The sequence below is a fragment of the Rousettus aegyptiacus genome, unplaced genomic scaffold (assembly GCF_014176215.1).
Source record: "Rousettus aegyptiacus isolate mRouAeg1 unplaced genomic scaffold, mRouAeg1.p scaffold_m13_p_11, whole genome shotgun sequence".
Classification (NCBI taxonomy): domain Eukaryota; kingdom Metazoa; phylum Chordata; class Mammalia; order Chiroptera; family Pteropodidae; genus Rousettus; species Rousettus aegyptiacus.
The window spans coordinates 5,530,555-5,555,714 of NW_023416286.1; the positions used below are offsets into that span (position 1 = coordinate 5,530,555).

Here is a 25,160-nt window from a genome sequence, read left to right on the forward strand (position 1 = left end):
GAAAGTTTTACATGCTGCTGGCAGTTCGCTTGAGAGTATAATTTTGCGTTATTTAGTGAAGTTGGAAACACACATTGCCCGCTACCCGAGCAAGTCTACGTCCAAGCAGCAAACCCTAGAAAAATATTTGCACATGTGCACGAGGAGACATTTACTACTTTCTCAGCTTCGTTGCGTGTGATGGTAAAAACGTGGCGACGAGCCAAACGTCCGCTGACAGGAGGATAATAAAACAGGTTGTGTTAACAGCCGCACAATGGAACTTTATGTAGCAGTGAAAATGAATGCACTGCAGCTACGTGAATAAACACGCGCCGAACGCAAATAACCCTGGACGAAACACTAACAAAATAAGCCACGTTGCTGTACGACTCCAGTTACTCCACATTCAGACACGGGGACAGGAAAGCCATGTGGGTCACAGACCGGCAGAACCTACCCAGGAAAGCCGGCGAGCGACCCGACAAAGTCCGTCGGAATAGCTGCCTCTGCGGGATAGAAGCGAAGGTGTGATCTTAGGTACACAGGGGCCTTCACAGGGGCCTTCGGTGGCGCTGGGAAGGGTAAGCTTCTCGGCCAGGGAGTGGAGGAAAGCAGCTCCTTTATCGTGGCTCTTATATGTCAGACGCAAATTCGGTATGTAGAGACGAAAGTCGAAATGGACAATAAACGTGAGGCCATAACGCAGTGCCAAGCGTGCGTCGCTGTAGCACGCGCTGGAGGAGCAGGAGGAAGTCCAGGCCCTCTGGGCGGGCGTTGGGCCTTGGGGCGGAGGGAGGGCTGCGGAAATGAGGGCCCGGGAGGGTGGCGGCAGGCACACAGCACGCACAGGGGGCAGTGACTATCCAGCCTCATCGGGCAGAGAGTCTGTCTAAGGTCTCAGGCCGAGGCCAGGAACGGAGCACCTGTCACCTCAGGCACGTGCAGCGCCTGTCCTGTAGGGAATGGGGGACCCCCGAGGACTTGGTCAGGGAGGCACTGGGAGCAAACAGTACTTGAGCAGGGCCCCTGGGTGGCGACCTTGACGGAAGCCTAGGAAGCGAAAGGGCCCAGCGCCACTGCCATCGAGAAGGAGGGGAAAAGTGACCAAGAAGGCCACTTGGGAATGGAGGAGAAACTGACCGCAAGGCGGGGTCAGGGCCACGGCTCCCACGGTGAGACCCCACGTCACACCCACTGGGGCGGCTCTAGTGGCCAAGTCACGTAACACACCGTGCCACACAGCGGCAAGAGCTGGCGTGGACGTGGAGAGCGAGCCTGCCGAGGAAGGACAACGTGGCACCGCCGAGCAGAAAACGGTCCGACAGGTGCTCGAAGGTTCGGCAAACAGCTCCCGCTGGCCCCGCAATCCCGCTCCCCGGCACCCAGCCGAGAGAAAAGGAAACTGTGTCCACACGGAAACCTGTACGTGGGTGTGGCCAGCAGCACGGCCGGAAGGGAGAAACCACCCAGGTATCCACCAGCGGATGAGCAGATGACCAAAATGCGCTATAACCGCACAACGGAACGTTACCCCCGCCGTGAAAGACTGACCCGTGCTGCGACGTGGATAAACCTCGAAAACGTCGTACCGAGTGGAAGAAGCCACCTGTTCTATGAACCTGTTTACACGAAACGTCTAGAAGAGGCGGAGCGTAGAGACAGAAGGTAGATTAGTGGGCGCTTAGGGCTGGAAGCTGGGGCTGTTGGAGCGCACGCCGGGGGGGAAAGAAAATGTGTAAAAATTGATTGTGTTGACGGTTGTGCACATCTGTGAATACGACCAGAAGCCACCGGATGGCACGCCCAAATGGCCGAGCTGATTGGTGTTGAACTTGCCTCCATTGGGTGATGATGGTTTAATAAGAGAAGGTACGTAAGTTCTCGGCAGAGGCCGGTAGCACCATCTGCAGAGGGCCAAGTGGATGAGAAAGAAGTTAGACTTAGAAGAAACGGTTGCCAAGAACCGAGAAATGCTCATGGAGAAGGCAAAACGCAAAACGCTCTGAGGCTTCGCGTGGCGTGATTGTCACCGGCAACATCTCAAAATCCCAATGGCTAAACTTCAGCGAGGCGGCGAACGTCCCCGCCTGGGAATGACGTATCTGTCTGTCTGTCTACCTTTGTGAACACTGACCTCTGAGCTTTTCACACAAGCTTTAATTCAAAGAGGCAAAATAATAAAAAAATAACCTCTAAAATACACTGGGTGTCCACACGCGTGGTGGATGCTTCAACACACGAACAGGGCGCATTCCCTTTCGCTCCCTCTGCCACTCTGCACTGACTTTATCTGTCTTCCTATTCATGCATTCATTCATTCATTCATTCATTCATTCGTTTAGTTTCAATCAGTGCCAAAAGCCAGTTACAACAGAAGAAACACTCCCAAACTTCATTTGTCACTGAATAAAACAGCGCATGTTTCTAAAAATTACTTCTGACCAACTTTCAAAAATCAAGTTAAAACGATTTACTGGTGCTTTAATCTTTCGTTGTTATTCTTGGCTAATTATCCTGCTTTTCCTTCCCTGATTTACATTCTGTCTCCAGAGGCTGGGCCTAAGTATTGTTGTTCTTGAAGGATGTTTTCTAGATTATTGCTCGTTCTTTATCATTCTCTTTCTTTCTTTTTTTTTTTTAAAGTAAATATTGATTTTTGCAGCTCTTTGGACAAAGATTCCATATTCCTCCAGACACAGTAGATGGGCAGTGGAATAACAGTAAACGGGCTCTCGGCTTTATCCAGCAGCTAGCTTCCATCATCACGGAAGTAGTAAATGGGTTAGAGAAAACCAACAGAGTCACAAAAATAGGTCCATAAAAAGAGTCACAAAAATGAATAGTAAACAAAAACCACTTAGCGACATATCTAGTCATTTAAATTTTTTCTGGCTCTGAGTCTCTGAGACAGCGAAAGATTCCTTAATAAATTTTCTTATTCTAGAGTTTCTCCAACTCAAGGGATTTCACAAATGCGTGACTTGAGGACAGGTGCCGCACTTCCTCGCTGTGACAAAGAGGTGGACTCCCCCCACCTTCCTGTTGTCCCTGCCGTGCTCTGAAAAACAGCACGACGCCACGCAAATTAAAGCCCAGCGGCCGCACCAGTCCCGACACGGAGCGGATGAAGTGCTGGGGCCCACACGACACGCTTCGGGAGCAGGCCGCCTGCACCCGCCACCTGTCTGTCCACCCCCAGGTGCTGCGCAGGACGCTGTGTCCTTTTCCTTGTTAGCCTGGACTTTTCAGCACTAATATAAATATATACATACATATATATATATGTGTCTGTATATATATATATGTATGTGTGTGTGTATGTGTGTGTATATATATATATATATATAAATATATATAATGTATCTCATAGTAAGAGGAAGACAACTAAACCATCGAAGAGAAGCAAGCGTAATTTCAATTTTCAAATCCAACACATGCGCATCAGGTACTTGCCCCACCATGAGGAACTGTAAACTGAGCACATGCTGTAAGACTGGGATCAATTACACAAAGCGTAGTTCTCAGACTAGGGTTTCTCTCTCAAAAAGGAGGTAGAGCCACCAAAACATAATCATAAATGACATAGAATCAGGGAGATATGGAAATTTCTTTTATATTTTTGGTTAGTTTTCCCTTGGAATGTTCTTTATTAAATATTTCATTAGAATAATTATATATATATATATTTTTTTAATTGAATCTTTGGATGCTTTTTATTTTTTTACTTTTAAAATTCATTTTACTTATTTATTTTTTAGGTGAGGCAACCCTTGGTTGAGCTCACGGATTGCAAGCACCTTGTCAGTTTACAATCCCTTATTTTTATTTTTTATGCCTACAGCACCTGGTCTTCCTAGGTGGTCTCCCATCCAAACTCTAACCAAGCCTGACCCTGCTTAGCTTCCGAGATCAGACGGGATCGGGCACGTTCAGGTTGGCATGGCTGTAGACCTGAATACTTTTTAAAAAGAAGAGCTCAACAAAGTACCAGGAGTTAATTGAAGTAGTAAAAGGCACCATTATTTACCAATTTCACAGTTTTCCGACCAAGGGCAAGTGACCTCATTGCCCCAAGCCTTGGTTTTGTCTGATTGTGGTGTAGTGGTAGCTGTCTTGGAAGTATTTTTGAACGGCATGTGAAATGATGCCCCAAAAATCCTCGGTAGGAAGCCCAGTCCCAGCATTCAAGAGCCGCCGTTACCATCAAAACACGAAACCCCGGAACCGTTCTTGGCAGTTCCCTCATCTTCGCTCTTGCCTTTCACACCTGATTACAGAGTCTTCTCCAGTCTGTCTCCAGATCTCCCTCCAATCTGTTCGTTTCTCTTCACTTGCTTAATCCAAGCTGCTCTGATCTGATTTACGATAGATGAGTGAATGAATGAATGAATGAATGAGATGAATTGCCCGTCGGCCTCTGGCAATGCTGCCTGCAGTTGGATACAAACATTAAGCGAAAGCTCACAGGTGACGGTAGAGTGAACGAGGCAATGACAACTAACGACATCTTTCTTTCCAGGGGAGTCTGACTCCATCTTACCCAACTTGTGTGTGATTTGGCATGTGTGGAGACACATCGGAAATTAAAGTAAAACACACACACACTCACACACCCGCTAGCAATTCATGTTTTACATGTTCAACATCTACATAATTTAGAATGTACAATATCACCGTTTCTTCTTTCACAATCTGAAATCATCTTGTTGGTTTTGTCTCTTTCATCCTGTGAGATTTGAGTCCTCGTCCTCGGGGCCTACACAAGGCCAGAGCTGTGTCTGACCACACCGCTCCAGGGCCTGGAATACTCTTTATCGCATGATAAGAGCTAAATAAATACTTGTCCAGTTGACTTCTCCTCCTTTAAACCATTCTCCACATCACCAGTTAGGATGATCTTTTAAAATTAGAAATCTGGCCAACGCTTCAAACGGGAACAAACAGCCTCTCAACAAATGGTGCTGGGACAACTGGATATGCAAAAAAATGAAATTGGACCCTTATGTCATATCATATACGAAAGTTAACTCAAAATGGACCAGTGACTTAAATGCAAGAGCTAAACTGGAAAACTATCAGAAAACAACAGAAGAGTAAATCTTCATGAACTACATCAGGCAGTGAGTGGCTTCTTAGCCAAAACACCAAAAGCATAAGCAACAAAAGGAGGAGGGGACAAATTGGGCTTCGTTACATTTAAAAACGTTTGTGCTTCAAACAATGCCATCAAGAAAGTGAGAAGATGACCTATGGAATGGAAGAGACTATTTGCAAACCATATACCTGATAAAATACTCATATCCAGAGTATATAAAGAAAGCCTACGAATCAATAATAAAGAGACAACTCAACTAAAAAAATGGGCAAAGGATCTGAATAGATATTTCTCGAGAAGATATACAAATGGCCAATAAGCACATGAAAACATGTTCAACGTCATTAGTCATCAGGGAAATACAAATCAAAACTACAACGAGATACCACTTCACAGGAACTAGGATGCTATAATGAAAAAGATAATAACAAGTGTTGTGGCAAAATTGGAACTCTCATACCTTGCTAGTAGGAATGCGAAATGTGCAATCGCTTTAGAAAACAGTCTGGCACTTCCTCAAAAGCTGAAACACAGGGTAACCATATGACCCGGCACTTTGGCTTTGCATACACACTCGAGACCACGGAACACACACACACACATGAAAACTTGTCCATGAATGTTCCAGAAGCATTATTCACAGCAGTCAAAGCACACAAACCACCCAAATGCCCACCAACTAATGGATATATAAACGACGTGTAGTATGTCCAGACAATGGAATGTTATTTGGCAAAAAAAAAAAAAAAAGACGTGAAATGCCACAACATGAATGACACTCGAAAACATTATGATAAGCGAAAGAAGCTGGTCACAAAAGACCACATATTGAGTAATTCCATTAACAAGGAATGTCCAGAAGAGGCAAATCTGTACAGCCAGAAATAGAGCAGTGGTTGCCTAAGGCTGGGGGGGCAGAGAAACTCGGAGTGAATTGTGAGTACCAGGCATTTGGGGCGGGGAGGGAGGAAGAAATGTCCTAATATGGACTACGGTAACGGCGGCACCATCTGTAAATATCTAAAAAAATGATAAAATTGTACATTTCGAATGTGTAAATTATATGGTGTGTGACTTTATCTCAATAAGGCTGTTATGTCTGATCACATCGTTCCTTAGTTCAAAATTTCCAAGGTTTCACATCGTCCTGAGCACCAAGTGCAGATTTCAACGTGACTTACGGATCTGCGTGGTTTGGCCTTCACTGGTTTCTCCTGATCTTGCATCACTCCCCTCAAAACAACGCATACACGCAGTAGGTGCACCATAAACACGAGCCTGCTGGCCTGATTTTATGAAAGCACTCGGTAGTAACAGCTGTAAATGAAGCCAGTCACCCTTCGGAAGGCACGTGAAAATGAGAAAACGAAAAACAAGTTATGTAACTTTTAAAGGACGTGTTTATCCAAATTTCCAGTCAACGCTGTTTTTTTTTCTTTCTAGCCTAGTGTCCAAGTGGAGATCCGACGAGCACCCCGCATCAGAACCACATGCCAACCCAGACAAAGGGCTCTCCGCCTGCTCCAAGGGCTGTGCAGTCTCTTACATGGGCGCCCATTTCCTACACGCTGGTAGCCCGGAATGCGCAGGTAATCGCAGATAAGCAGGTGCCCCCGGATTGGAAAAATAACGAAAGGAGAAGAGGGGTGACTTTGCGAGCACACACATTTTCGTTTCCATTGCTACATCATCGATGCTTTCCGCATAACTTGAGTAACTGTCGCGGGAAGGGTGCTGTTTAGGGAGGGCACCGCTCCAATTCATTCATTCATTCTCAAACATTTATTGCGCACTCCACCCCCCCTCCCCCACACCTCTACCCCCGCCCGTGCGCTGACATGGCCTCAGGTGCTGGCAATGGAACAGAGGACCAAAGAAACAAAACGCCTGCTTTCACGGAACTTTCTTTCTGCTTCGTGGAGACAGGTGACCAACGACTCAAACAAAAGTTCCGTATGCTCACAGTGCTAAGTGCTTTCAAGCAAAATGGAGCTAAGGAAAGAGGAAGGGGCACGGACTGAGCCGGGTTCGAGGCCAGCCTCACGGAGAGACCTGAATCGGGGGAGCGTGTTTGCCACCTGGCGTCCGGGTTAAGGACCCAAGCATCACATGACGGTCCTGAGGTCGCAGCCTGCTGGCGAGCCCGTCCGTGGAATGGAAGGAGTCCACGGCAAGCGAGGGGGAACGGTACCCCACTAAGGCCTTTTCATGCTTCTCTCAGACGTGTGAGAAGCGTCCAGAAGGTTTTTAGCAGAGGCACAAGCTTCTCTTTTAGCTCCACTCTGGGCCAATCCAAGCTGATCAGTCAGCGCAGCCACAGAAACCTATATCCACCGATGCCATCAGAACAGCCGGAGACCGAAGCATCTGTAGCCTGGACCACGAGGGACGACATGGTACATTCATAATTCATGGTACAAGCGCGTAGGTTTCACCGTCCTGCTCTTCCTCTGCCTGGACCAGGAGCCTCCCAGAGACAAGGCCGTGCCGATCTGCTCCGCCTGACCCTGCCACATCCCCACAACATGTCAGGAGCCCCGGGGAGGTGTTCGGCAGGGAACATACTGTAACACACACCGTGAATTCGTTCAGCATACATGCAGATAGATTTCAGCTGGATTCTCCTCTCGAGAAACACTGTGTGACCTATATTTAAAGTAATCCTTAGCAGATATCTAAATTTGCCGGGAAAGCCACAGAAAAAGTACTAAAGTATAAGCAGGAAAAATTTATGAATCACTAACTACTACTAGATTCAGGCTGCGCTCTTCCAGAATCTTGGCTGGAAATCTTAGCTGAGGGCAATGAGGTGTTTTTTGTTTGTTTGTTTTTGTTTTGTTTTGTCTTCCATATAATATCTACATGAAGGCTAGAGCACTCAAAATAATACTAATTACCTTCAGGATTTTGAAAAGTGGGCTGATAGAAATTCGTTCTAAATCAATGTCCTTTCATGCAGACATAAAGATATGCTCGAACAGTGTAATGCACATAAACTGGTGAAAACTGCTAGGCCAATAAAACGTGCCTCTTGGTCCTATCAAAAACAGCGCACTCAGTGAGAATGATGACATTTGTCAGACGGAGTTGTAAAAATGCCTTCTAGGTTATAAAGAGAAAAAGCGGTTTCTGCTTTTTAAAACTTGCTTCAAAACTGAAATATGGAATGAGCTAACAGAGCTGGGAATTCAGGAAAAGAGAAACAGACATCACTTGGGGGAAAGGAGCGAATTCTGTAAAATAATCATCATCTATATTTTTTAGGGATTAAGTTGCTCAACTCACCTTAAAACCAAATATATCAAATTAATCTTAGGATAGTTTTAAGGGAAGGTTGGTATGGGAAGCTAAAGACAGTACTCAACTTTTAATTCCATGAAGATATCCCTGACATTGGCTTTTGCTTCTATCAGATGCAATAACTTGTCCTTTGCTGGCATGGCAAATTTTTGAATACGAAGCATTCCCAGGTTGATTTTGCAAGAGAGTATTTTGGAGGCTATCATCTGCTACTCATGCTCCTCTCCCTGCCCATCACTCAGCCCCTTCTTCCCAATCCTTCTGCATACACGAACTCAGAGTTGATGAAGGTAACTCCAGCTGATTAAAAATAGCTATGGCGAGAATCTGATTAATTAGCTTGGGTGACACGGAAACCTAAGCTTAGTCAGCTCAGGCTGGCGTGACAAAACACCACACACCAGGTGTCCTAAACAACAGGAATTCATTTTATGATCGTTCCGGAGGGCGGAAGTCCAAGATCAGGTGCTGGCCCACTTGGTTCCTGGGGAGAGCCTCCTTCCCAGCCCGTAGATGCCTCGCTTCTTGCTCTGTGCTCATGTGGCAGAGAGCTCTCCAGTGTCCCTCATTATAAGGACACTAACCCTATTGAATCAGGGTCCCACCCCTATGACCTATTTTTACGTTCACTACCTCTTTAAGGCTCTGTTTCTGAAAATAGTCACATTAGCAGTTAGTGTTCCAATGTACACGTTTTAGGAGGACGCCAGTCTATAACACGGTATCAGATTTACTTTCACTATGTCTTTCGGCAACAAGCCACTTAGATCTTTCCCACATATCCTGGAATCCTTGGTGGTCCTTCGCGCTTCAGCAACCCACGACACTGGCCTTGCTGCAGGTAACACATGGATCCCGGCCGGAGGGGCTTAACACCCAAAGCCCTGCCTCTCGGTCACCTTGACAGAGACTAGTGTTCACCACCTGAGTGCAGAGCGAGGGAGAGGTGTTTCCTGCAAGGCTGGGACTCTGGACTCTGGAGTTCTGGGGGCAGCAATGCTAACTAACGAAGACCATCTCGACACCTCGAAGGTGACGACCCTCGTGGCTCTGTGCCAGCCCAGAGGAGTTGGAGAACCTTTCCTAAAGGAAGAAGTGCTGAATCGGCCCGGCTCGCAAGCCCGAGGTAAACGGCAGCCAGGTAAATGCACCTGACAGAACCAAACCAAGCTGACGCGGGACAGGCTGCTTCTAGGTCAAGAAAATTAACGCGGAAAAGGAAGTGCCTCCTCCAAACCGATAAGGCATCCGCATTTCCTCCAGCAGGAGAAGAGGGGTCACAGAGCTGTCCTATGAAGGGTGATGACGGCCTCGTTTAGCATTCAAGGCTGCTTCAATCGTGATGCACATTCCCTCTAAAAACTTCTTCTTAAAGCCAGCCCGGTTCACGAAGGAGGAAGGCATTCGCCTCTCGCCCTGTTTAAGAGCATCCGTCACCTTCTGCGAGATGCAAAGGGAGCCCGCCTTCTTGAGGAAGCTTCCGGTTAGGCCAGCTCCCAACACGAAACCTGGCGCTTCGCGGCCTGACCGGATTTCCTTTCCAATGCGTCCTCGTCTTCTACACGTGCCGTGTCACGTTTTTTCTAAAGTCGTATGACGTTTATGCTCTTTGCCCCCCAGAATGTAATCTAAGGGAGATTGTGTATGTGTCCTTGAGTCTTCCTCACGTTTCCATCATGCAGTGCACAAACTAGAGTGACGGGTCACAAATGGCCATTCCATAAAGTAAACGAGCTATAAATAAATGAGGAGGCACTTTCTGTAGCTGCAGACAGATCGATGGACTGTCACTGCGGGAGTCTGGACTTGGGGGACACCCGGCTGCGCCAGACCTGGAGATGACGCAGCACCTCGAAATCCTGGAGGGTACTCCCCCCCGCACTGTCCCCTCGGACGTGGCCTGTCTTACAGAGTTACCGCTTCTCCCCCATCCCTCCGACCCTCACTACACCCACTTACTGAGAGTTACCGGTGCGAACTCATCATGACTACGAATTTGGACCACGGTCCATTGCGGAGAACCTGGAAATCAGCCCGACGGTCGTTCAGTGTCAGACGCAGGCTCCCGCCTGGTTGAGGTCGTCACTGAGGCTAAACTGCAGGGCCGCCGGGACCTCCCACCCCGCGTTCACGTGCTCGCTGCCTTCCCGGCACACGTGCGAGCTCTCTGCGCCTGCTCAGAACCGCCGGCTCCTGGCCTTTGTCCTGAAGGTCCTTCCTCGTGCCCCCTGGTGTCCACTGCCGAGTTCAAACCTCGGATGTGCTCGCGAGGGCTTCGGGACCCCGGGCTGCTCCCGGTCCTCCGCACCCCAGCTCTGCGCTATGCCGCAGGATGACGCGCTTCCCTCCTCTCTCTGGGGCTGCTTTAAGGGTTCTCAGAGGCAGGAGATGCTAAGCGCTGGCAGGACGTCTGGACAGAGTGACGCTCGGTCGGAGGGTTCGTGTCGTTATCGCTGGCATTCCCCGCCGGACGCCTGCCACCCGGGCGTAGCTCCCCGATGGGGCTTCCGCAACGCCTCACACTGCGGACTCTGCTCCCTGAAGAGCCGGGCAGTCCCGTGAGCTGCCCGGCGGTGACGCGGGGACCTCCTCAATCACAGCGACCCCGGTTTATTCCACAAACACAGCAGGGTCAAATCCGTCAGATGGAATAGATCTTAAGTAGGCCTCGAAGACGTTCGAAAGTCCTCTTTTTCCTCCCACCATTATCTAAACACATGCGACACTTCGTCCAAAGAAATCTTATGTAGAAACAGAGAACTGCCAAGCAGTGGACAATAGAATCCCACTGAAAACTCTTGGTAGCAGTTTGAAAAAAAAAAAAAGGAAACACAGATAGGACCATAGCAAACTCCTGCTTTACATCTTTAACTCTCTGATTATAAGTATTTCACGAAATGTTGGTACTGGCCCTAATGCGTTTGTTGTTATTCTTAAGTAGCTATGTTTACACCTACATGGGTCAATATACAATTATGGCTATCCAGAAATATAAATGCAGGTCTCCCAAGTGTCATTAGAGTAAATTAACATCATTCAACATTTATTTTTCCCTTTTTAAAAAAGACTTCACTGCCTTCTACATTCATCTTGTATTTACTCCCAGATGACTTCAAAACTCATATTTTGATGTGAAACCTCAGGGTTTCAAAAAAAGACACTGAACATATATCTTTACCCATATGTGAAATTATCTAGAAATAAACACATATTCCCTTACTGTTGTTATTTTCTGTTTTGGGGAAATCTTTCAATATACAGTCATCATCATTATTTTATAAATAAAATACATGAACCTAATGTTCAATTATCTGTAAATAGATAAAATATTGTGATGCCAGAGAAGTCCTAACTTCTCGGGCTCTAGTATTTTCAAATAACACCCATCCATGAAAACAAATAGAGGTAAGGAAAAATGCACAACCGATTGACAGACGGTTTTAACTTGGCACTTGTGTATTTGTGGAAGGATTATCTTCAAGCTGGTGTATTTACTTTGGTGTTTAATGACTGGTATGTTCAAGTGAGGAAAGGGGGCCACTGTGAAGAACTGCTTAGGGCGAGAAAAATGCTTGCTCTGTTCTTCTTGGATGACCCGGGTGTCAAGATTTTGATGGGACGGTGGGGGAAAGAGTGGCTGGCTGGCCGTCTGTCTGCCTCTCCCTCATTTGCTGGCCTGTCAGAAACTAAGCCACTGGAAACAGCTCAGCCCTGAAACTCTGACAGAGCTCAGTTAGCTGATTAACCAGAAACAACAGAAACCAAATCTTTCAGCAGAAGCTCTGCTGACCCGGCACAGCTCTGCAGATGACAGTGCTAATAAAGCTTAGAAATCACCAGTCATAAAACTCAAACCAAGCCCAGGCTTCCGGGATTTGAAAACTTAAGTTAGCTCCATCCACCTGATGTATCTCCCGTGGACAATTTACTTGTGACCCTAAATGGGACTAAATATAAATATCGCATCAAGAACGCTAAGAAACGAAACACTCAAACGCTCATCTCTTGTCATGTTTCCTCTCTGAAGTGAAGTGAGTTAAATTGGATTGGAGAGGCTTAAAGCAGAGAACCTTTTAGCCACTGTGACAATAGTGTTGGACCCGGAAGACAACATGCCCAGGGAGATGAGTCGGCCGCAGAAGGACAGACACTCCATGATTCCGCTCACGTGAGGCATCCCAAACAGTCAAAGGTGTAGAAGTAGAGAGCAAGGGCGGGGGAGGGAAAATGGGGAGCTGCTTTTCGGTGGGTATAAGGTGACGGTTCTAATAAGAGGCGTTAGTTTGAGATTCGCACAACAGTGTCCATACTTGGCAATGAGGTAGTGTGCACTTTGAAATTTATTCAGAGGGAAGATCTCATGCTAGATGGTCTTACTGTACCGAGGGGTGGGAGTGGCGGGGGGGGGGGGGAAGAGGGGAAAAAGGGGCACGAGAAAGTATTCGGAGGCAATGAGTATGTTTACTGCCTGGATTGCGGGGGTGGAGGGCCAAACCCGGCCACTTGAATATGTTAATTACGTGCCCTTTGTGACTACCTATGTCTCAGTAAAGCTGGAAGAGGCAGAACGAAACAGAGGAGGCTGCGGCCCCCACGTACTTGCTGACTCTGCCCCCGGCGCGTCCAGGACGGAAAAGCCTCACGGCTTCCGGCCATGGGGGGGACCCTGGCTGTCAGGGCCAGGAAAGCGGGAGCGTCGATAATTCAGGGGGTGATAAATGAGGGAACGAGTCGCAGGTATAGACAGGAAAACGGAAAACGTAATTTTCGGTGGGACCAATTAACCTAAGTGCTCCTTGGCATACTCCCGATCACAAAGGCGGCAGCGCTGTCGGGGGAAGTGGAATTTGTTCCTCATCCAAGTTAACACGGCACGTTCCTGTATTTATGAAACGCGTTCTAAACTACTTCACAGGAAGAAGAAACAAAAGCACTTTAAGCACAAATACTATCACAAGGCATGGCTCGGGAACATAAATATTCATGACATATTCCATGTGTTGACTCTTTTCTTTCCGATTGCTTTTTTATTTTATTTTATTTTTTTTGGTAGTAGAAAGATGCTGAAGACCGTGGGCTTCTACTTCGGAATTTCGGGCCACGGTTCGCCCCGACATCACCCTGTTTCGTTCAGCAAACGGCATTGTCCAAAGCGACAGGCACCGATGAATGCATCGCTCACGAGAGCGGGGCGAGGGGGAAACCATGGAGAAAACGTGGGAAGCGCCACGTCCGTGAGCCTCCGGCCTCTCGCGCGGGCCCCACGTGTTGACAGGAGGCCACGCAGGCCCCGGCACCCGCTTCTCAGACCGCTGCGGGGAGAGGAGGGGACCTCGTCGCCTCTGCTGGCCGCGCGGCACGTCTGAGCTTCCGCACGGGCACACGAGAGTCGCCACCGTCAACAGACGGGGCCTACTGTCACGTAAACGCTTCAGAACCGTTCAGAGGGAACCGGAGGCGAGAGCTGATGTGGCGCCGGCTTTATAACCAAAACACAAAACTCTCCCAAGAGATGCGCTCCCAATTACACAGCGTATTTTATAGAACAAACCCCATTATTAAGTGCTGCCTGGTAACTATTTCTGCCATGTTATCACTGCTGTAAGTGCTGCCTTTTAATTTTGATTACTTACAGCAGATTTTCTTTCTTTTTCTTTTTTCTTTTTAAAAATATTTTTCAGTTACAGTTGACATACAATATTATATTAGTTTCTGGTGTACGACGTAGTGATTAGACATTTATATGCCTGACGGAGTGATCAAACTGCTAAGCCTAGTACCCTTCTGACACCACACATAGTTATTACAGTATTATCGACTATATTCCCTCTTTCTGGCAGATATTCTTAAGGGAGAGCTTCCTGTACTTTCAGTTTTATACTAAAATATTTGCCTGTGTCTTACTACATCTCCCTATCAAATTATTTTGCTAGTTCAGGACACAAGCAACAGAGTTGACAGGTTAATTCACTTTGCCATTTCTCACCTGAAGGAATTATACATAAATAGCTCTGATATGTAACTTTTAGCTGGAGAGAAACAAAACATACCAGCAATCCCCAATGGTCAAAAGTTGATCTCGTAGAGTAATTGGTATAAATTATTTCCTGCGATAGTTTTTTAAGATAAAAATAGTCTTCCACTTCTAAACATAAGGCATCATTAAAATTAGCTTTGATATCAAAACGTTTAATAATTTTTTCCCCTGAGCTAGAAATAATTCCCTAGAAAGGGATTCCTTTGTCTGCTGTGAACTGATACCCCCAAATCTCCAATATGCCAAACTTCACAATAAGCTATTTTTTTTATAAGCTAAAAAATCGTCATCAATCTAATTTACATTCTAGAGAAGTACTGGTAAAACCTGAGGGTGATGAAACATGTTTTTAAACTTTGGGCTTTTGAAAGTTGCTTTAATACGACACGTTGCTAAAGAACCATTACATCCGGGCACACTCATCTTTAGCAGCGGAACAAGAAGGCCAGTCGGGACCAAACAAGATTGCTGTAATCGATCAAATAATAGCATTCATTTTAGAGCTAAACAAACAGAAAGAATACCTGTCTACAAATGAGTTCTATCTTAATTGCATTTAATCAACAAATGGGCAAACACAAGCTAAGCCACAGTACAAACAACTCAAGAATAGGCTTACAACCTCGACAAGTTAATAATACTCTCTGAAATAGAGTGTCAAAGGAGGAAGCCGACTCACAGCTAAACACGCATGATGCCGAGAAATCACATCATGAAAGAAACTAAAGAAAAGTTTTGTTTTTGCACGTGTGCGATTGGATCCCTACCAACGAGGAGGCCAACTAAAACAGCATTGGTGCTACAATTCTAATTAGCGTGTCTGAACTCTGTTTTGATAGAATTCTTCTGTGTGGCTCACAGGCTGAAAGATACCACACACAAAATGCATAACAGTCTGAGATTTCTTATTTATCCATCACGCCCCATTAACGTAAAAAGCTAAGCTGAAGTGGAGACCAAGCCAGTTCTCTTCTGTGCTAAGTAGTTTAAACACAGGACAGATGTACAGGTGTTGAGATGCAACTGAGTCAAGGCTTAAGAGAGCCCAGAAAACGGGGAGAAGGTTGAGCCATCCATGGGAAGAATACATCGTCAGCGTGTTAAGATGCTGGGCGGTTTCGTTTGGTGGGGCAGTCAGTCTGTGTGGATCTGCTTTTAGATCCTGCTCATGTAAGTACCTTGCCCCTGAATTCTCTCTCAACTGTTCCCTGTTCTTGGTAAGACAGTGGTTACTCACCAGAGGAGAACACGTTTGTCCCAGCAGAAAGTGAGCTACTAACCACATCTCTCTCTCATTCTAAGTCTAATAATTTTACTTTCTAAGGGCTAAGGGCACAAATCCTGTTGCAAATTTCTATCCTGCTTACTCTTGAATATATTATTATTTTAGGGAAATCACTGGGTGTCTTTGCAAAAGACAGTGACATTTATATTTGTAAAAAAAAACCTATTAACCTAAATATCCAACTAGGAGTAAATTAAACTAATTATTGTGTTTTCACATAACAGAACACACTATTAAGCTTTGAAAAGATATATTTTATGTTACTATTTGAGATAAACTGTTTATAACCTTTTCACTTCACATACTGTGAACAGTCTAGCTAGCCTTCTTTCACTAAAATATATTTGAACAAAAAGCGATCTAGATTTAAACAGCACTTGCTAAACGTGAGTGATGAACTCTAGCTGGAGGGGTGGTGAATGCTGTTTTCTTTCTTCTTGCTTATCTGTATTTTCCATTTTTTTCTATAAGAACTATTAACCACTCTTAGAGTTAGAAAAATACATACAAAAAGTGTTTAGAAACACTCACAGTGCCCACTCTGCTTTCTTCTCGCGACTGTCTGTATTTCCGTGATATCATAGGAAGTTTACATGTGTTTATCTCTGAGTCTATCCTGGAAGACAGAAGTCTAAACACATGTGAAGAAAAAAAAATGATACCTCGAACCCCTTAACCTGCACGTCCAGGGGAAGTCCCTGCTGTGCCCTTTCACTCCATCTCCTGCCCAGGGACACGGAGCCATAAATCACGTCTGCCAAGATGGCGGCCCCAGGGGCAGGAGCGCCACCTGCATTATGGGAGCTGTGGTGGGGCGGCTGGCCCCCGACTTCCTCACGGGGGACCCTGATGATCCTTTCATGATTCTTTTCCTGACGATGCACACTAACTTTAAAAATGTCTGGACGTTCTCAAGGGGTCAATGTCTCTCCCTCCACCCCCCCCATTGGGTCTGTGTCTCAAATTATATCTCTATTTTGACAAAAATACCTTCAAAGTAAAAAGAAAAAACAAGAAAACATGAAAGTTGGTAAATTTAAGCAAAGGAATCAGGGAAGAGGGAACAGAGAGCTCCTTTTTGAGTATATTGAAAATGGTTTACACATTTTCTACATGATCTTTACCCCTTCGGAGAATGACGAATCCTATATGACTCTATGCCAAATAGGTGTCAACAAATTCTACTGTTTAAAAAATAAGTTAAAAGCAAAACAATTCTGTTAGAGACTCCAAGCATTAACAGTAACAAGCATGTGAGTATGAACTGGCTGACACGGCCAACTACACAACTTGACAGCGGAGGCCCAGACGGTGTTCAGATATCGGACAAAATGTTTCGAGCAATGGGCTAGATGACGTAAATTTTCTGAGGCCTTTATCTCTCCATTTATGAAAACAAAAATGACACTTATCAAGGGTCAACGACTTAAGAGACTGCAATTTCTGACCTCAATATAGTAATTTACTTATAGGGTCCAGTCTCTCTAAAAGTTCCTTAGGTATAAAATTGTACCTGTCGTGCTATCAAAGGCTCTGGTGACCCAGAGGACAGCGGTGGCCACGACCAAGACTGGAAACTCAGAGACAAGGGGAACAACAGGGTGCACAGCCAAGGGCTGTGACCACGCGGTTTACACGTTCTGAATGTAAGGTCCCTAACGAATGTCAGTGTGGACAAGCCCCAGACGCAGACAGGTCCACGGGTCTGGAGCTCGAGAAAGGGGCCGTGCTAGACATGCGGGCTGGGGAGGTCACCTATCCTCAATGCTGACCGCGCGTGAGAATCACATGGGGGACTTTGTAAAGGTCCCAGAGTTCTGATCTCATTGTTGGGGATGGGGTCCGGAAATCGGAATGTTTTCCGTTTGATTTCAATCAAAGGAGCGAAACTTCCATTCAATACTTCATTTCTTTCCATTCAACAAACTTTTTACTTAAGCGGATGAACTCCTGTATTCATTTATTCATATTTTTTTAACGTATAGGTCACATATCATTAAATTAACCATTTTAAAGTGTTCCCACTCAGTGGCACTTGGTATATCACAATGCTGTACAACCATCACATCTTTCTAGTTCTAAAAGACTTGCAACATCCCCAAAAGGGCTCAGTAAACAGGTGCTCCCCATTCCTCTTCCTCCCAGCCCCCCACAATCACAAATCTGCTTTCTGTCTGCATGGATTTGCTTATTCTGAATATTTCATATGAATATAATCATATAATATGCTATCTTTTGTGACTGGCTTCTTTCACTAGGTATGTTTTTGAGGATCATCACTTTGTAGCATGTATCAGTACTTCGTTCCTTTTTGATGGCTGAATAATATTCCATTGCATGGATATACCGCATTTGTTTGCCCATTCATCCACTTGGGTTGTTTCTTCCTTCTGGCTGCTGCGAACAGTCCTGCTGCGAACAGACCTACATACGAGTACTTGTTTTATCACCTGTTTTTAATTCTTTGTGGTGTATGCCCATAAGTGGAATTGCTGAATGATAAGGTAATTCCCTGTTTCATTTTTTGAGGAATAAAAACTGTATAAAGTTCTCGAGATGATTCACTGTAAAGTTGGCGTTGAGAATCACTAGTGTAGAAGACAGACAAGCCCAGAAGAAGAGATGGAAGGTGCCAGGGAGAGGATGGGGAGTGGCAATGAGAAAGGGCCAGGGGCAAACACTCGGGGAAACCACCTTTCAAAGGCCACTGGAAGGGGAGCCCACAAGGAAGCCGCGTGACCGAGGAGGAGAGAGAGGAGTAAGAGAAACAGAAGCACGTCTGAGGGCCAGCCACTGACGCCGAGGGCAGGGCAGGAATCCGGAATGGAACCGAGAGCCTGCTGCCCGCAGTGAGATGGGGTTCTGGGAGCTTTGGGCTCCGCTAGCTTCGCCGAGGGCCCGGTTCGAGGCGTGGGGCGTACACGAGATGCAGAGGAGAGGGAGGGCTGTAATCCTCTCATTCGTTATTCGCTCTTCAAAGGCAAAGACCATGTCTTGTCTCATCTCTGTTCTCCCATGACACCCCGGAACATATAATGCAAACATTAAGCCCACGATAAAAATCCTATGGGACCCCTTTTCCATCTCATCAGACGAGGTGGCAATGTCCTTGCCAGACAGTGAGTACTGATCGGCATCAACCTTACGATCATTCCAGGATTTTAATTGCATAAAAAAATTTGAGTATAACACTGTATAATAGCAAAACCGTTTCATTCTAATCTTGGCAAACTATTTGACAAATCCTTACATTTTTCTCTCTTTTCAAAGCCTAAATCACGTTTCAGTTTAAAAGTATTTACCCATTTTTATATAGCATTCGGCAGTCTCAGAATCAATACCGATGGGAGACGGTGCTTCGCGATCTCGCTAAAAAATTATTTTCAAAAATCGATTGTCTTCTATGATTAGAGTAAAAGGTAACTTTTACAACCATTCCATTTTAAAGATGAAAAGTGAGAGTTCAGGTAAACTCTATGTTTGAAGTCGCATGTTCAGTTTAGCTTAAGTTTAAATTCTCAGTGAAGAAGCACATCTGAAGTATACGGTGCTTTTTATTTTTTTGTAAGTACGTGTTAACTTTTTTTTTTTTTTTTTAATCTTAAGTGTGAGATCAGCCAAGAACTGTCTCCTGGACTGGTAAGTGGCCCGTTATCCTAGATTCCTTTTCCCAATTAGTGCTTCTATTTTGTAGACAGTAACAGTATTTTAATTTGAAATTTCCTCTCTCTGTGCCAATTCCAGTTTGCACCCCTTCCTGGAAGGCTTAAAGTGTGACACACAAAGCACTTTGAAAGCAGCCAAAGTAAGAAGGCGGGGGTGGGGTGGGGGAAGATGTTTTTCTTTCGTATCAAGCACCTGGCGAGAAAACGGGGTGGAGACCCTGGAAGGCATTCTCAGCCCTCCCCTGAGAGTCCGAACGGACGCGTTTAGATTTCCCTTGAAAAACCGTGAGGTCGGAGCACATTTGATTTGACTGGCGGTTTACCAGACGCTTCCATGTTGTCCTTGTTGCTGGCTTCCGCTCGCCGCCGAGTCAGGGAGACGCCTCCGTGACCAGTGTGGCAGCCGGCAGGGAGGGCGGCTTCCTCGCCACGACTCCTGGCTCCGGGGGGGATGAGTGACGACCCCTGGCGCCGAGGGCGTCACAGGCATCGGGCGCCGTCTATGCGGTAAGTTCACAACGTAGACGTGAAGGGGGGATAATGAGGAAAAAATCACCGCCTCGCCTGTCTTTCTACCCTTCTTGCCATTTGCACGCCCCCAACCCGACCCACCCAAGTGGAATCCAAGCAAGAAAGCACCGTGTCAGAGGCTTAAAAAAGAGGCCCTGTTAGATATGACGCCAAAACCCAAGAAACAGAAGATGGACAAATTGGACTTCGGGATTAAAACCTTTTGATGCAACAAACAATACCATCGAGAAAGTGAAAACGCAGCCTACGGGATGCGAGAAGATGTTTGTGAATCCTTCATCTGATAAGATACCTGTATCAAGTGTATAAAGACCTCTCGCAATTCAATAATTTTAAAATAATCTAATGTAAACATGGGCAAATGACTTGAACAGACGTGTCTCCGGAGAAGACACACGAATGGCCAGCAACTACCTGGAAAGATGCTCAGCATCGGTGACCACCAGGGAAACGCAGAGCAAATCCGCAATGAGATGCTGTTTCTCGCCCACTGGGCTGACCAATCAAAACGACAGAGCAAAACCGCAATGAGATGCTGTTTCCCGCCCACTGGGCTGACCAATCAAAACGACAGGTAATGACAAGCGTCAGCATGGAGATGGAGAAACGGGAACACTCAGGTACTGCCGGTGGGAACAGAAAAGGGTGTGGCCACGCTCAAACCAGCAGAACAGTTCCTCAGAGGTGAAACTCAGAGTCACTGCCCGACCCAGCGCTTTCTCCTCTGGGTAAGCACTCCCGAGAAATGAATGCACACGTCTACACAAAAAGGCGTACGCGAATCATCACAGCGGCATTACTCACCACAGTCAGAAAGTAGAAACGACCCAAATGTTAATCAAAATGGATAAGTAAAATGTGGTGTATCCGTACAGTGGAATGTTATGCGGCTACGGAAAGGAACGAAGTACCGCCACGTCCTACGATCTGGATGAAACTTGAAGACACTATGCTAAGTGAAACAAATCAGTCAGAAAAGACGACGTCTTACGTGATCGCACGCGTGGGAAATTCTGACCAAGCAAATCTATAGAGACAAAAAGGCAGGTTGAGGGTGGGAGGCCTGGAGGGCAGAGGACAATGGGGATTGACCAATAATGGATAAGAAAGTTTCTTCGCAGGGGGTGACTGAAATATTCTAAAATTGGTCGTAGTGATGGTTACCAAATGCTGCTGGTACAGTAAAAGCCGCTGAACTACACCCTTCAAATGGGCGAACTGCATGGGATGGAATTAAATCTCAATAAGTTGTTTGAAGAAAAGAGAGAGGGAGGTCGTCACAAAGCCCGGAGCACGGCGCTCCACTTCCAGACGCTCTGGTCGTCCCTCAGGCCCCCAGGGGCCTCGCGGCTGCACGAGTGTCCTGACCTAACAGGGACGGAGTCGTCATTCATTGTTTAAAGCGTGTCTGGATTTGTCCCCACTCCTGGCAGCCTGGACTGCCCTACAGTCACGGTCACGAGGGCAACATCCGTGTCCGCCAGGATGCCCCACTGGCCGGCCACGCCGGCTGTCCTCGGCCTTGGGGGGCACATTCCTAGCGACGAGGACAGCGGAATGAAAAGACGGAACTGTCGTTGTGTGAAGGCGGACAGTTCAGGGTCCCGGGCAGGGAGGTGTGTTTGTGGGGAAATGGGAACAGACTCCTCGGTGTCATGTTGGAACCTCAGGGGGCAGGGGACAGCGAGGTTGGGGACACCTGGGAGAGACAACGGTCTTGAAGTCGGGGCAGACTTGCTGGGCACCCCAAACGGGGGTGTCGACAGAGGTGTGGGCAGAGAGAAGGAGGAGTGTGGCCGATGATGTCACCGGGGCCTCCTAAGGCAGAAACGGCAAAGCCATCTTGTCAACGTGACAACTGGCTATTCTCAGGGGACCTTGCGTGAGCCCACAGGAGGAGTTCGTAAAAGACTAAAGCAACGAGGAAGTAAAAAGCATTCCGATAACTGGCTCCTGAGAAAATATCAAAGAAAACAATGTAAAAAAATAAAAAAGGTATAAACGCATGTAATCGCAACACATAAGAGCGGGCACAATAAGATTATTGACCCAGCAACTTTTACAGAGATCGAACCCTGTCCCAGGTGCCATCCGGCAGTGCCGGCAGGAACAGGAAGCTCTCCTGTCACCTTTCAGGTCATTTGCTGAACCGCGGGGGAGGGAGGAGAGAGGGGGGACACACGGCCCTCTATGTACTTCTTTATAATTCAGACCTTCGAAGCCCTGTCAGGACTGGACCTCGAGTCACAACGCCCACCCTGCGAGGCTCCCCAGATTTCATGACAAGCCAGCGAAGCCTTCCGGTTAGGTTGTAACGTAGAAACTAGCACAGACCGAAGTGACAATCCCTGTTGACCGTAAAGAAACCCCCCGCACTCGAGACAGAGGTGGCAAAACCCCACGGGCCCCGGAAGCTGCGCTCGGCCGCCCAGAACGAAGGAAGTGGGGGGCGGTGGGCAGCAGCACCTGTCTAGCTCCCCACAACCGGCTGAGGCAGAGGGCTTCCGGGTCATCCCCTGGAGTGACAATGACGGGAGGCCCTGGCTCTCTGTTTATCTTCTCAGAAGATGAGAAACAAACATCAAATTAAAAACAAACAACGACGACAAAAAAAAAAAAAAAAAAAAAAAAAAAAACGCCACTAACCGCCTTCCACGAAATCTGTAAATGGACAGCTAAATCTGTATTTTGGGTTTGCTATTGTTAGGAAACTTTACCCCCGGAATTCCCCTGCGTTGACCTCTTCTCGCTAAAAGCAGGACACAGACAGGTCAGGAGGTGGACTGTGCCCAGCCGGGGGGCACCCACCTGCAGCATATGACGGCCTTACACGACAGCGCCAGGTCCAGGAAGCTCCTCCTGACCTCGAAGGACAGCGCGTACTTGAGGGTGTGGCCGTCGATGATGAGGGCTATGTCGTTCTCCTTGCCCAGCAGGTCGCCGAGGTCAGCGCAGTGCTGAGTGATGGCTTCCCGCGTCGCCTGCAACGATAGTTGGGGTGAGCGGGGGGAGGGGGTCACGTTATTGCGTGTTTAATGAATCGAAACCCAAACGAAAATCAAAAGTTCACTTCCTGGAGGTGACGGCATGCCCATTCTAACGTAAAATATGCAAGCGTGGCCTGACTTGGCGTAGTTCTACATGAAAACTTCACCGGTGCCGCCCTGAACACGCCCGATCCCGTCTGATCTCGGAAGCTAAGCAGGGTCGGGCCTGGTTAGTGCTTGGATGGGAGACCACCTGGGAAGACCAGGTGCTGTAGGCATAAATAATAATAATAGTAATAATAACAACAATAATAATAATGGATTGTAAGATCACAAGGTCCTTGCAATCTGTGAGGTCAACCATGGGTTTCCTAGCCTAAAAAAAAAAAAAAACAACTTCACTGGACGGCTCTCTCAGTCTGTCTTATTATATAAGTCAAATATCTACCTTTGATATTCACAGTAATCCATCCTGGCTGCAGTCTGTGGCTGATCTAGAGCGTCAAATTCTTTCCCATTGGAACTTTGGTTACTAAGGTCCCTATGACTTTCTTTTTCTCCTCTTTTATACTATGTAAACATTAGTCTTGGTGCCCCTAGAAACTCCGCATAAACAAATGTGCTTTCTGGGGAAAAAAAAATAATGTCGCTGGAACTTCATTGGCAAACATTTCTCAGTCTGCACAAGGTAATCTTAAAAGCATCCAGAAGATACTCCGGTATATGGAAATAACGGGAAGGATTACTCTCAGGTCCCTGCTGAGAGCTTCAGATTAAAGATTAAACCATTTCTCTCCATCTATTGTTAGCGTAAGAAAAAAACTGCCAATCTTTTCACGTCACAGAAAATATCTAATCAAATTAAGCCGCCAATACTTTTTAAAAAATTACTACCAGCCTATTATCAGGTGGAATTAAAGCACAGAACCATTTTTAAGATTTTTAAATATATATATATATATTGTTCTGATCTTCCCAGTGAATTTATGACTCTGACTAGAATATCTGGTTCAGATGTAAGAATGCAGCTTTGGCTCATAATAAAAAATCTGGTTTAAGTTAATCGGGAAGCACAAAAGTCTGCTGAAATTATTTTGTCTGGACAACTATCCTTTGGCTATTAAGTTACATTTACATGCAACTCATCATGGGATAATATAAATTATGGTCTTAAAGGAAGAATTTGAACGCACAGGAATCCTCCCACCTCTGCAATCATCGCCGAGAAGCAGTTCTACTGTCTTACTCCTCAGTTTCCACTCAACGAGAGACACTCGGCGATATCAGAACGACGTGTTTAAGTCACGCTCGTGGTCTGGAGCCCAGTTCCGACAGCGTGGACTCTAGTCCCAGGTGTCCACCTACCACCTCTGTGACCTTGGGCAAATGGCTTAACCTCTTCAAATTGAAATTTTCTCACACGTAAAATGGAGCTAAAAATATTAATTCAATAGCACTTCTGTAATGGACATACTAGCTCAACGGCGTAGCTTGCTTAGCTCTGGGCTTGGCACATGAAAGTGCTAATATTGATTCATTAAGAATTTCCCATCTCAAGAGAAATACATACTTCTGCTACTCGGACAGTGAAAAAAAAAATGCCATGATTGACATTGTCATAAGAGAAAATGGATAGAATAGCACTCTAAGAATAAAAGTTAAGTACTTTTATGAAAAAAAAAATAAAGAAAACGCTATACTTTTTCTCCATAATTAGTTGAGTTGTTCAGAATGTGCAACAAAACATCTATGAAAACATCTGTGTTTACCGAATTCGTGCAAAACAGCCTGTCCTCCAGAGTTTGGGTAGAGAGAGGAAATTCCTCCCACCCAGGGGAATCCCAGCTCGGCGGCCTGGGGAACTCGAGATGGGTCTGGGCAGTTCTGGAGGGTGTGCCTGCCGGGGGTCGATGTGTGGCGGACACGAAGCCCTCCGAGGAAATATTCCACCGGAAGGCGAAGTCGGGGTACGCAGATCCGGTCCGCGGACGACATGCTGATGCTGCGGCAGAGGCTCGGGCCAGCCTGGTGCTCTTCACTCCCAACAGCCTCCCCCATGGACTTATGAAGGTTGAGGCTGAGCAATAAAACCCAGAGATGTACAGACCATTCGCCGCCTGCGTGTGGCCTTGTTAAGGGGGCCGAGCACACACGGAGCTTTGTAGAGACAGCAATGTGACAAAGGGTGCTTTCTCTACTTGGGGCATTTCTGGAGCGTGCACAGGGACGGAGGGGCCACCGATGGCTCTTCCTCCTCGGCAGGAGGCGGCGTGGGGAG

At 46.5% G+C, this 25,160-nt stretch overlaps 1 protein-coding gene and 2 pseudogenes across 4 annotated transcripts in view; 1 reads left to right on the forward strand and 2 right to left on the reverse strand.

The window, feature by feature from the left end:
- The window catches only part of ATP8A2 (ATPase phospholipid transporting 8A2), a 476,394-nt gene that overhangs the window by 218,167 nt on the left and 233,067 nt on the right, over window positions 1-25,160 (reverse strand). For all 4 annotated transcript variants that reach the window (XM_036228443.1, XM_036228444.1, XM_036228445.1 and 1 more), the window contains exon 25: window positions 22,704-22,876. In XM_036228443.1, the coding sequence (XP_036084336.1) occupies window positions 22,704-22,876 (173 nt within the window). The remainder of the gene's footprint in view (window positions 1-22,703; window positions 22,877-25,160) is intronic.
- LOC118609630 lies at window positions 3,815-3,933 on the reverse strand (annotated as a pseudogene).
- LOC118609445 lies at window positions 23,042-23,160 on the forward strand (annotated as a pseudogene).